This window comes from Aspergillus mulundensis (genome assembly GCF_003369625.1).
Source record: "Aspergillus mulundensis strain DSM 5745 chromosome Unknown scaffold_1, whole genome shotgun sequence".
Classification (NCBI taxonomy): Eukaryota; Fungi; Ascomycota; class Eurotiomycetes; order Eurotiales; family Aspergillaceae; genus Aspergillus; species Aspergillus mulundensis.
In genome coordinates this window covers 266,828-276,693 of record NW_020797889.1, presented here as the reverse complement: position 1 = coordinate 276,693, position 9,866 = coordinate 266,828, and the positions used below count along the sequence as shown (strand labels likewise).

At 50.5% G+C, this 9,866-nt stretch overlaps 4 protein-coding genes across 4 annotated transcripts; 2 read left to right on the top strand and 2 right to left on the bottom strand.

The window, feature by feature from the left end:
* Positions 1 to 509: 509 nt before the first annotated feature.
* On the bottom strand, positions 510 to 3,683 carry DSM5745_01651 (gamma-tubulin mipA; the record flags this gene model as incomplete). The annotated part of the gene is made up of 11 exons (XM_026743667.1): positions 510 to 1,184; positions 1,235 to 1,321; positions 1,373 to 1,576; positions 1,629 to 1,811; positions 1,870 to 1,923; positions 1,988 to 2,245; positions 2,320 to 2,335; positions 2,409 to 2,434; positions 2,690 to 2,769; positions 2,837 to 3,240; positions 3,295 to 3,683. 11 exons carry the CDS (start codon positions 3,681 to 3,683, stop codon positions 510 to 512), a joined length of 2,376 nt encoding a protein of 791 aa, XP_026606830.1.
* A 494-nt stretch (positions 3,684 to 4,177) lies between these two features.
* DSM5745_01650 (aldo/keto reductase family protein) lies at positions 4,178 to 5,301 on the top strand (the record flags this gene model as incomplete). Its single annotated transcript, XM_026743666.1, has 2 exons — positions 4,178 to 4,712; positions 4,787 to 5,301. The coding sequence occupies 2 exons, from the start codon at positions 4,178 to 4,180 to the stop codon at positions 5,299 to 5,301; spliced, it is 1,050 nt and encodes a 349-aa protein (XP_026606829.1).
* Positions 5,302 to 5,969: 668 nt separating this feature from the next.
* DSM5745_01649 (DMT family transporter) lies at positions 5,970 to 7,490 on the top strand (the record flags this gene model as incomplete). Its single annotated transcript, XM_026743665.1, has 3 exons — positions 5,970 to 6,289; positions 6,360 to 7,090; positions 7,231 to 7,490. 3 exons carry the CDS (start codon positions 5,970 to 5,972, stop codon positions 7,488 to 7,490), a joined length of 1,311 nt encoding a protein of 436 aa, XP_026606828.1.
* A 575-nt stretch (positions 7,491 to 8,065) lies between these two features.
* Positions 8,066 to 9,658, bottom strand: DSM5745_01648 (actin-related protein 2; the record flags this gene model as incomplete). The annotated part of the gene is made up of 7 exons (XM_026743664.1): positions 8,066 to 8,152; positions 8,207 to 8,284; positions 8,343 to 8,908; positions 8,962 to 9,187; positions 9,308 to 9,451; positions 9,525 to 9,571; positions 9,640 to 9,658. 7 exons carry the CDS (start codon positions 9,656 to 9,658, stop codon positions 8,066 to 8,068), a joined length of 1,167 nt encoding a protein of 388 aa, XP_026606827.1.
* Between the last annotated feature and the right edge of the window lie 208 nt (positions 9,659 to 9,866).

The following is a 9,866-nucleotide window of genomic DNA, read 5'->3' as shown; positions in this document are numbered from 1 at the left end:
CGGCACGGCCAAGCATTGGACGGGTTGAGGTTGAGATGATCGTCTTCGTTCCGGGATAGTCGCGGAAGCGGGTCTTGGAAGATGCATAATATCATGCATCGAGTCTTTGAAGATGCATTGAGCCCAGGGCAACTCATGGGCGTCAGCGTTGTGGGGAAACATCACTGATGCAGTAGTTTGCAGCTCCTTGAATGACTCCTTGTAAGTCGCTGCAGACGATTTCCTACCAGCTTGGGCTTCTCTGGGCTTGGCTGAAGACCTGACACGGCCAGCTAATAAGTCCATGGGGCATTCCGACTTCAGACCTTCAATTCGAGATGTCTTCCATTTCCTCATTAGAGTACTTGAGTACTTCCGCGCCAAATATTAAGAATCAAAACTAAAGAAAGTATTGACATTAGAATAGAAATAAAACGCCTTTCCTTCTCATCAGAACACACCGGGTCATTCTCAGGGTCATAAGTTTAAATCGAAACAAAAGGAATGGACTGTGAGGACTGTGAGGACTCTTATACCCCGAGTTCCTCCTTCCCCGCATCTGGGTCGAGGTAATTTTCTCGCTCTGCCGCCTCGTACTCTCCGACGAGGTCCATTACCACTGCTCGTGCTTCGTCAAACTCGTCGAAACCGTCCTGAAATGGTGCTTCTTTCCTATATTGCTCTAAGAAGGCGTTACGCTTTCGCAGACGGTCGTATTGCTGGACGATTCGCTTGAATAATGTGGCAACGGAAGTGTGATTCGCTAGCATCAAGCCGCTGACTCGGTGTGTGTTTTGGATGTATGGGGATTTCTTCGTAAGAGCCACTTGTATGCTAGCCGGGCCCCAGGGGATAAATGACGCTAGACGTCGCTCACGGATACGGAGAAGTGATTTGTGCACGTCCGTCGGGTCCGCTTCACCCTGGATGATGTTGAGGATACTGATGTAGCAGCTGGATTTGCTGGGGTTGATCGAGACCATTCGGTTTTTGGGTTGCAGTAGACGGCGCATGACATCTAGAACGGTTGTCTTTCGGACAGTCTTGGCTTGATCGATATTGTCTCCTGTGAAGGGTGTGTACGAGGTAAGTAGGAAATGGCTACGTGGTGTAGGAATCAGGGAGGCGATGATTCCGACGAGGTCGTTGTGCATATAGCCAGGGTATCGGAGGGTGGTGGTGGAGGCGGACATGACCGTAGACACCTGTACATAATTAGCGAAGCTCTTCAGCGATGTTCTGGAGTGTAACATACAAGGCGGTTCGTCTGCTGGAAGGAAGGTTCTTGCACATGGAGTCTGTCTGCAACGATTCTTGATAGCGCAGCGTTATCGAGAACAACCTGAGAAGTGCTTTAGCGCATGCGACAATCTCCTAGACACAGGTGGCTTACAACAGAGTCGGCATTCTGCGTTAAACGCCGCATGGCAAGGAGACTGTTGTACGGGTTGACAACGACATCTGCGGCTTGGGTGTCAGGGAAGACAGAATATGTCTGGATCAACTTCTTCGGAAATCGGTCGTTCATGCGCTCCAGAAGGAAACTTCCCAGTCCGGAGCCAGTTCCTCCTGCAATCGAATGTAAAAACATGAAGCCCTGCCGCAATATCAGCAATATCCACCTGTTCCGTTCCTATGCGTGGCTTTACCTCTAGAGAGTCACTGCCGTCCGCCTCCCGATCAATCATATCGAAGACTTCCTCCTGAACCACCTCACCGGCGGCATATCCAGCACCCCAATTGTTTCCGGCACCGATACCTTGCTGCCCTATGAAGAAGTTCTCCGGATTGTAGATGTTTTTGTAGGGACCGGATTGAATGCCGTTCAAAACCTGATCAAAATAGTTTCAGCTCGTTGTCCGCAAGCTTCTCCGCACGCGAGTATCATACCCTCGGTTCTAGGTCTAGTAAGATCGCTCGAGGTATATATCGTGTATCGTCACTCTAGAAGCGACCCATCAGTAATGTTCCAAGCATCTACCACCTCGAGACATGGTAGTCTACCCACCTGGTAGAAAAAGACATCCTTGCGATCACCGCCCTCTGTCGCAAACTCCTCCAGATTGCCATCTTGACTTATCCCGTGCTCGAGACATAGTTGTTGCCAGAATTGACTACCGACTGTGAGAGGACCCGTCAGTATAATGTCGCGCGGTGTAGATTGGGCAGATTTGTAGCTGGGGAAGAGGGGTCGGGTTGGTTGCTCCAAGTCGCGGATTTCGCACCATTGTTGCCGCATTGGCCGGCTTGAATTGTGATGATTTCCCTAGGCGAAAGGTTAGGGCCGATTGGGATGATGTGATAGATAAGGGCAGTTCATAGGGGAAGCTGAAGGCATACCTGGGCATCTTTCTTTCTTGACCCCGGAGAAGTCGTAGGTGATAGTTCGACGCGTAGCGCGTTCCTTTACCTACGCCAGAGACACTTACAGAAGTGGGGCCTTAGGCCGCAAGAACTAAAGTTGATTTGGGTGCACTCTACAGTACTTTCTCGATGAACAAGGTGAATACAGTGGTCTGAATATTTTTGATTATAAAGCGCTATGTCTAGAAATACTAGTGGCGATTCCACTGAAGCGCCCTCCCAACACAGAACTCGATTCTGCATGAGGAAACCAAGAATCGGTCCTTTGTGAGCATCTCGGTTTCATCCAAGATTGCGTCTTGTCTCGATGCCAGATGCGTTAAACGTGTATGAAAGGACCTATAACCTTGTAGGCGTGTCCGAAAACCCAGGGGGTTTGCACCAGCCCTCGGGTTGGCAGCCACAAATTCATGGCGAACAGGGAGGCTGGAGCCAGGAGCAGATAACTTATCTCAGAAACTAGCTTTGCATGCTGTGACTAGCATCCCGGCACCTGAGACGACACCATCGACTATCTTGACCCGACTGCCTTGCTTCCGGCCGTATGCTCTGATGCATCCCTCTCGTACCGCTTCTTCCATCCCAGCCATACCAGCACATCCCAAGCAGATCGCGCTGACAGGACGCGAATTCGCTTTGATCAGCTTTTCGGTGGCCTCAATGATTTTCCTCCGTACTTCTTCAGGTGGGGTCGTATGCAATTCAACGGCCGTGAGCCCAGTGGTCTCTACACCAGCAAACCGGCTTGGGGAGCCTTTATGATCACCCGAGTTGACAAGCATGTCCGAAACAGCATTGCTGAGCTCGGTCTTCCAACTGCTCCCAGTAGTGACGATACCGAAAGTGTCCTTCGCTTGCGACTTGCCGAACCCTCCATCCCAGGTGAGTTGGAAAGAGCTGATCAATGACAAGGAAGTTACAATGCTTCCTTCAAATATCCCGGTCACATACTTCCTCTTGATATTTGCCGTTGGCCCAAGCTCCAATAGCGCCGCATCCTCCAGCTTGTCAATAGCTTCTCTGAGCATCCCGACAAGGGGATGTGCTGAGTAGCATGCGACTAGGAAACCATCGTACTTCTCGACTAGAGGCTCCACAAATGGTCGACAATGGAGGGCTGATAGAACTGAGTCTTCTCCAGAGTTTATGCTGGGAATGCCATGAATAACTCGTCCATCAGGAAGCGTAACGGTCTCGGACTGCGGAGCTGTGAAGTAGTCGAAGTTCACGTCTGCGTATCCTAGGTTGTTCAAAATTGGGACCAGCGCACTGGTCATCTGAGTTGAGGTATTTGGATTGATAACCAAGACTGAGATACGTGAGCCGCTCATTGTCGCCATGGTGTTTGTTGGTTATCAGAAACCCGTGTCACCTGCGCAGAACTGTGGCGGGGTTGAGATGAGGAGCTGCGAAGTGTTGTCCAGCTGGAGGTGGGATTAGTCCTTTTCTTCAGCCACTGGGTCCGCATGCCTGCAACCACCTGTTCGCCAAAAGCAAACAACTTCCAAGCTTCATTTTATTCGATCGAGCACCAGTATGGATAACCCTACCATGTCTGAATCTGTGCACATTTTAAAAGCATACCGACTTCTCAGGCCGGAGTTAACGGATATGGATGACGCGAGGTGTGGGGTAGATGTTTCCAGAGTCCGACGATGGAGTCCTTTATCTAGAGCTCTCGCCCACGGGATTTTAGGATGATCTCTTAATCTTTCCATCAGTGGTTTGTCTTTCCAGTTTCTCTACTTTATCACGAAGGTGAGATTTCCTCTGCCTTTACCTCGCCCATTACTGACGGATTTATCTTAGTGTACCCCGCACACAGCTATACAATATGCCCCTCATCGCCCAAAACCCCGTCCCAAGGGTTATCCTGGGGTTGATGACCTTCGGAAAAGACGAGTCGAAAGGCGCTAGAATCACGTCACTGGATGAATTCAACAAGCACTTGGATTATTTCCAGCAACAAGGTTTCAACGAAGTGGATACTGCGCGGCTTTACATCGGAGGAGCCCAGGAGGCTTTCACTGCAGCAGCGAAATGGAAGGAACGAGGCTTGACTCTTGCGACAAAGGTCTACCCTTACACTCCTGGTATCCACAAGCCCGACGCTCTTCGCGAGCATTTCGAGACCTCCCTTAAAGAACTCGGGACAAACCAGGTCGATATCTTTTACCTGCATGCAGCCGATCGGTCTGTCCCATTCGATGAAACATTGGAGGCAGTCAACGAGCTTCATAAAGAGGGCAAATTTGTGCAGCTAGGATTGAGCAACTTCACTGCTTTTGAAGTTGCTGAAGTCGTCACACTCTGTAACGAGAGAGGCTGGGTACGACCGACCATTTACCAGGGAATGTACAATGCTATTAGTGAGTCTGCCACGATCTTCTACTACACCGAGTGATTTTCTGGATCAATCACATATTAATCTTTGGCACTATAGCACGTTCAATTGAGACCGAGTTGATCCCAGCATGTAAGCGTTATGGCATTGATATTGTCGTCTACAACCCTCTGGCTGGTGGTATTCTTTCCGGCAAGTACAAGACGAAGGACGTCCCCGCAGAGGGCAGATATAGCGACACCGCCGCAAGTGGCAGTCTGTACCGGAAACGATACTTCCGCGACGCCACCTTCGAGGCATTGTCTATCATTGAGCCTGTAGCACAAAAGCATGGGCTCACGCTTCCTGAAACCGCTTTGCGCTGGATTCACCACCACTCTAAGCTCAACATCAAGGACGGCCGGGATGGAATTATCGTTGGCGTGAGCAGCTTTGCTCAACTAGAAAGTAACCTAAAAGACGTCCAAAAGGGGCCTCTCCCTGAGGAAGTTATCGAGGCACTGGATAAGGCCTGGCTGGCCGCCAAAGCGACTACTCCGGATTATTGGCATCTGGATCTCAAATATACATACAACACCCAAGAGGCGTTGTTCAAGCGGAAGTCAAAAGCTTAGACGTGGAGATCTACCGATACTCGTGCCAAGCCATAGACATATAGACATATACTGACAGAAGGATATACATCGGTTCTTAAGACTGTAAAGGTACTCCGTAGTCCGTACCGATTGACCTGGGTTGCACTCTTTTGGAGACAGTTAAAGACTGATCACGTGAAAGGGGTGCCGAATGTCGATCCGCTAAGCCGAAACCGACTGACTAAACCTGAGTTAGTAAGTCATCGTCACAGCCCAGGCACCGTGGCCGTGGCAGCTTGAGTAGTGGGCTGCAAGTGTCTCCATCACACTCCATATTTAGCCCATTCCCCAGAACCTCTTACCTGCTGCGTTGTCCACTTGCGCTAACATTGCACAAGCTCTCTAACGCGGGGATCTGCTGCAGTGTGACTATATCTGCTGACTCAATGGAGGCCTATGCTACTTAATCCGTCTTTCTTTTTTGGTTCTCCGTTGATCTGAGGGCCTTGGGACTCTCAATGCGACATTCTTGACACAAGTCAAAGAGTTCATACATATCTCTCATTCGTTTAACTCAAAAATTTTCCGACAAATACATCGAAAATTTCTAATACAACGTGGCTTCAGGCAGCGAGAAATCGTTTGATGGTGACGAGAGGAGAGGCTCTGCTTCGGCTCCCGACTCGCGCCACTCAAATGACATCGAGATGTCCATGACACGCACAAACATGCATGGACCTTTTGATGGCCGGTCCCATCAACCGCTGCTCGACGAGGAGCAGCAAGGGCGGATGTCGACTGGTGGATTTGGGTATGGTGACGCAGAAGGCAGGCCTATGCTTCACCACTCGCGACGGTCTACGATGCGAAGTAAAAGTCCGGACGCTCTTGCGAAACATCAGACTCGCCAAAAGTACTTCATAGCTTCGGGGTTTTTGCTGTTAAGCTTGGCGAGTTTTGTGGTTCAGACGGAGACGGCTGTATACATCCAACATGATCTTGGGTGGGACAAACCGTACTGCATGCTGTAAGTTTCAGGAGAATCTTTCATTCTCAGTTACACATATATGCTGATACCTTTTTCTGTGGATGATTAGATATTTTACCCACGGTTCCTGGTTCCTTCTTTGGCCGATACAACTCTTGTTATTGCGTATACAGAAGCGGAAGCTATCTTGGGAAGCGTTCTGGCGTCGACATGTCTATATGCTTCGGACAACTGGTCAAATGGTGGAATCCCAGAATCTACATCTCACTCCGGACAACGGCCGGTCACCGATACCTTACCTTCTCAAGACGACGGCATTCGTGACCAGTGCACTCACTGTAGCCGGTGGGTCTTGGTATGTTGCTGTCAATCAGACAACGCCCAGTGATTTGACGGCGATCTACAACTGCTCTGCCTTCTTCGCATACGCGTTCTCAATCCCACTCCTCAAAGAGAAACTCCGGTTTGATAAGGTCTTTTCAGTGGGTGTGGCCATCGTGGGGGTTCTAGTTGTTGCATATGGAGATAGAGACGATGGAAATAAAGGGGAGAAACACGAGGGAGGATCTAGGCTACTGGGAAACTTGATTATCGGTATCGGCAGTGTCCTATATGGCCTATACGAAGTGCTGTATAAAAGGTTCGCCTGCCCTCCGGAAGGAACCAGCGCGGGCCGAAGCATGATCTTCGCCAACACCTTTGGGAGCCTCATCGGATCCTTTACCCTACTTGTCCTTTGGATTCCATTGCCCGTCTTTCACTTTCTAGGCCTGGAGACATTCCGGTGGCCGACCGGTGAGGCCGCATGGATGCTCATGATATCCGTTGCTGCCAATGCTAGTAAGTTCTCCCGCCCACAAGAGCCCTGGTGCCAACAGCCCTGAAGAGAGCCCTCATAAGGCTCTGCCCATCTCGCACGCATATGTCGAAACCCTTGACGCAACTCACCAAGTGCTGACCGTGCGCCTTCTCTGCAACAGCATTCTCCGGGTCCTTCTTAGTCCTCATCTCCCTTACCTCACCTGTCCTTTCATCCGTGGCCTCTCTCCTGACCATTTTTCTCGTCGCCATCGTCGACTGGTTTCGAACTGGCCAACCTCTCTCCATGGCATCCATTATCGGTGGTGTTTTGATTATGATCGCATTCTTCCTCTTGAGTTGGAGTACCTACCGGGAGATGAACGAAGAGCGCAAAAAGAAAATTCAACAGGATGACGTTGAATCCGAAAGCGATGAATAGACCAACCTTTGTGGTTGCATTAGATTGGGCCTGTTGGATATCACATTCTTTGCATACATATAGTTTCATTCCTTTTTTTTTCAGCGCAGCCCCTACATACATCTGGCTTGGATACATAGGTATACAGGGCATACATCAAGGCGTCTTGGATAATCTGCTTCGTTGGGTTGGGTTCCTTCATGTCACGACCATACACCTTGTGCCTGGTTGACGTGTGTACCATAATTATTCTTCTTTTTCAGTACAAATTGGATAGCGACTTATACCACAAGATACGGAGAATCAAGTCCCCATTCACACTATGACGTATTTACACAATACGGGTCAACTCCTTCTATAGTAAGTAGCTACACGGCCAGACCTGATATCCGCGTGAGATATGCTATATGTAAACCAAACACGAGAAAGGAGGAACGAGTTTTGGAGACGCTGGGACAACAAACAACCCAACGGGGAAATGAAGTGAGTTCGAAGTTCCATTCCAGATACAAGAACAGGCTGCGCGAGATATGATGTGAATAGAAAGAAGAGCGCTTGCGGTAATCGAAGTAAAGAATAGCCCTTGAACACTATTTCTACCTTGGGCCGAGCTTGGCGAGAGCGCGAGCCCCTTGCTCTTCCCACTCTTGCTTGGTAACCCACATGTCTTCCTTGTCTGCGATCTGTTGTGGAGCGGTAAGCAAAGGCGATGAGATGAGTAAGAGTGAACAACGTACCAAGTTGGCGAGGACTGCTCCTCCCAAGAAGACCATGTGTCTCCGTCGGGGTGGGTCCTCAATGCGGACCTTGAATTTCTATTGTGACAAGTCAGTATGAGCTATTTAGAAGCAGTTGGTGCCACATATGACGTACGCTCAGTCGTTCCGGGTCGCCCTTGAGCACCCGTGTCAACCACAACTGTTTCAATTCCTTCTCCAGTCGCGTAGGCAGACCGGGGTACATGCTGCTTCCTCCACTGAGCACGATGGCCTTGTATAAGCTGGAGCGGACATCGACATCGGTGCCTTGGATGGTGTTGAACAGCAACTCAGCCATACCAGGCTGATCGACGTCCACCAGGTGCGGTTGGAAAAGACATTCGGGGGCTTCGAACCGCTCGCTACCGACTCGAATGACACGGCCGTCGGGGAGGGTGTAGGATTCGACTAGTACGGTGGTCTCCTCGGAGAGCTTTCTGTCGAGTTCGAGGTCGCAGGATACATAGGCGAGCTTCTCCTTGACCTGGCGAACGGTCTCGAAGTCCGCTGTACGGTTCAGCGCATATCCGCGGCGGAGAAGGAGGGCGATGAGGTTCCGGGTAACATCGCGACCAGCGACGTCGAGTCGGCGAATGTGGTGGTTTAGAACTGTAGATTCATAGACGGGGATGATGTGGGTGACACCGTCACCGGAGTCCACGACAACTCCGCTACTGAGACCTAACGTCGGTGAATAAGCAACCGACAATACGTTGAGTCGTCTCGAGACTCACCTTGAGCATATAGTGCGAGAACTGCCTGAATGGCGACATAGACTCCTCCGAAGTTATACTGTTCCAGCATGACCTCAGCCATCTGCTCGCGGTTCTTGAGCGGGTTCATGGGCGGTTCAGTGAGGAGGATCTTGCGGCCGGTAGGGTCGATCTTCATCTTATCGTAGAAAGTGTAGTTCCATAGATGTTGCATGTCATCCCACTTCTTGACGATACCATTTTCCATCTATTTGTGGTAAAAACAGTCAGCCCCGGACCGTAAACGCACGCTACCGCTAGAAATCCGGGGAGCGGGGACTCGCGAGCATGTGCGGCGCGGCGCGTAGGCGAGCGGGATATAACATACAGGGTAGCTGATTTGGAGCATCGACCTGGCGGCGGCGGCTTCATCTCCGCACATAATATCCTTGACGACAATATCGCCAGCCTGTTCCTCAGTTCGCAGGATGGGCCGCCCCACTATCGAGGGGAACTGGTGCTCGGGGAAGTTCTGGAGGACGGAGATAGAGTCAATAAGAAGCTCTGACTGAGGCGAGGAGAGATCTGGAGATTGGGAAGGATACCTGCGCAGCATATCCGACCTTGAGGAAACCCGTTCCTCCGTCGAGTACTGCAGTTGTTAGTGACGCTACCTTGGGACAAGCATACATAGCAGCAGGAACAGGGGTCGGAGCTTACCAATGGGCATGTCCGCCATGATGGATATAGGGGAACGCTAGTTTTCCAATGCTTAATCAATTCTCGAACGAGAAACAAAAGAGATCGCCAATATGAGGTCCAGCCGTGGCAAAGCTGGTGATTATGAGGGGGTGCGAGCAAGTTGGCGGTGCCGCAGGTCGACTCGCTGCTGACTGACGACGTTTTCTGCCTTGTCGCCTGAGGCATCAATAGTCAGGCAGCCCCAA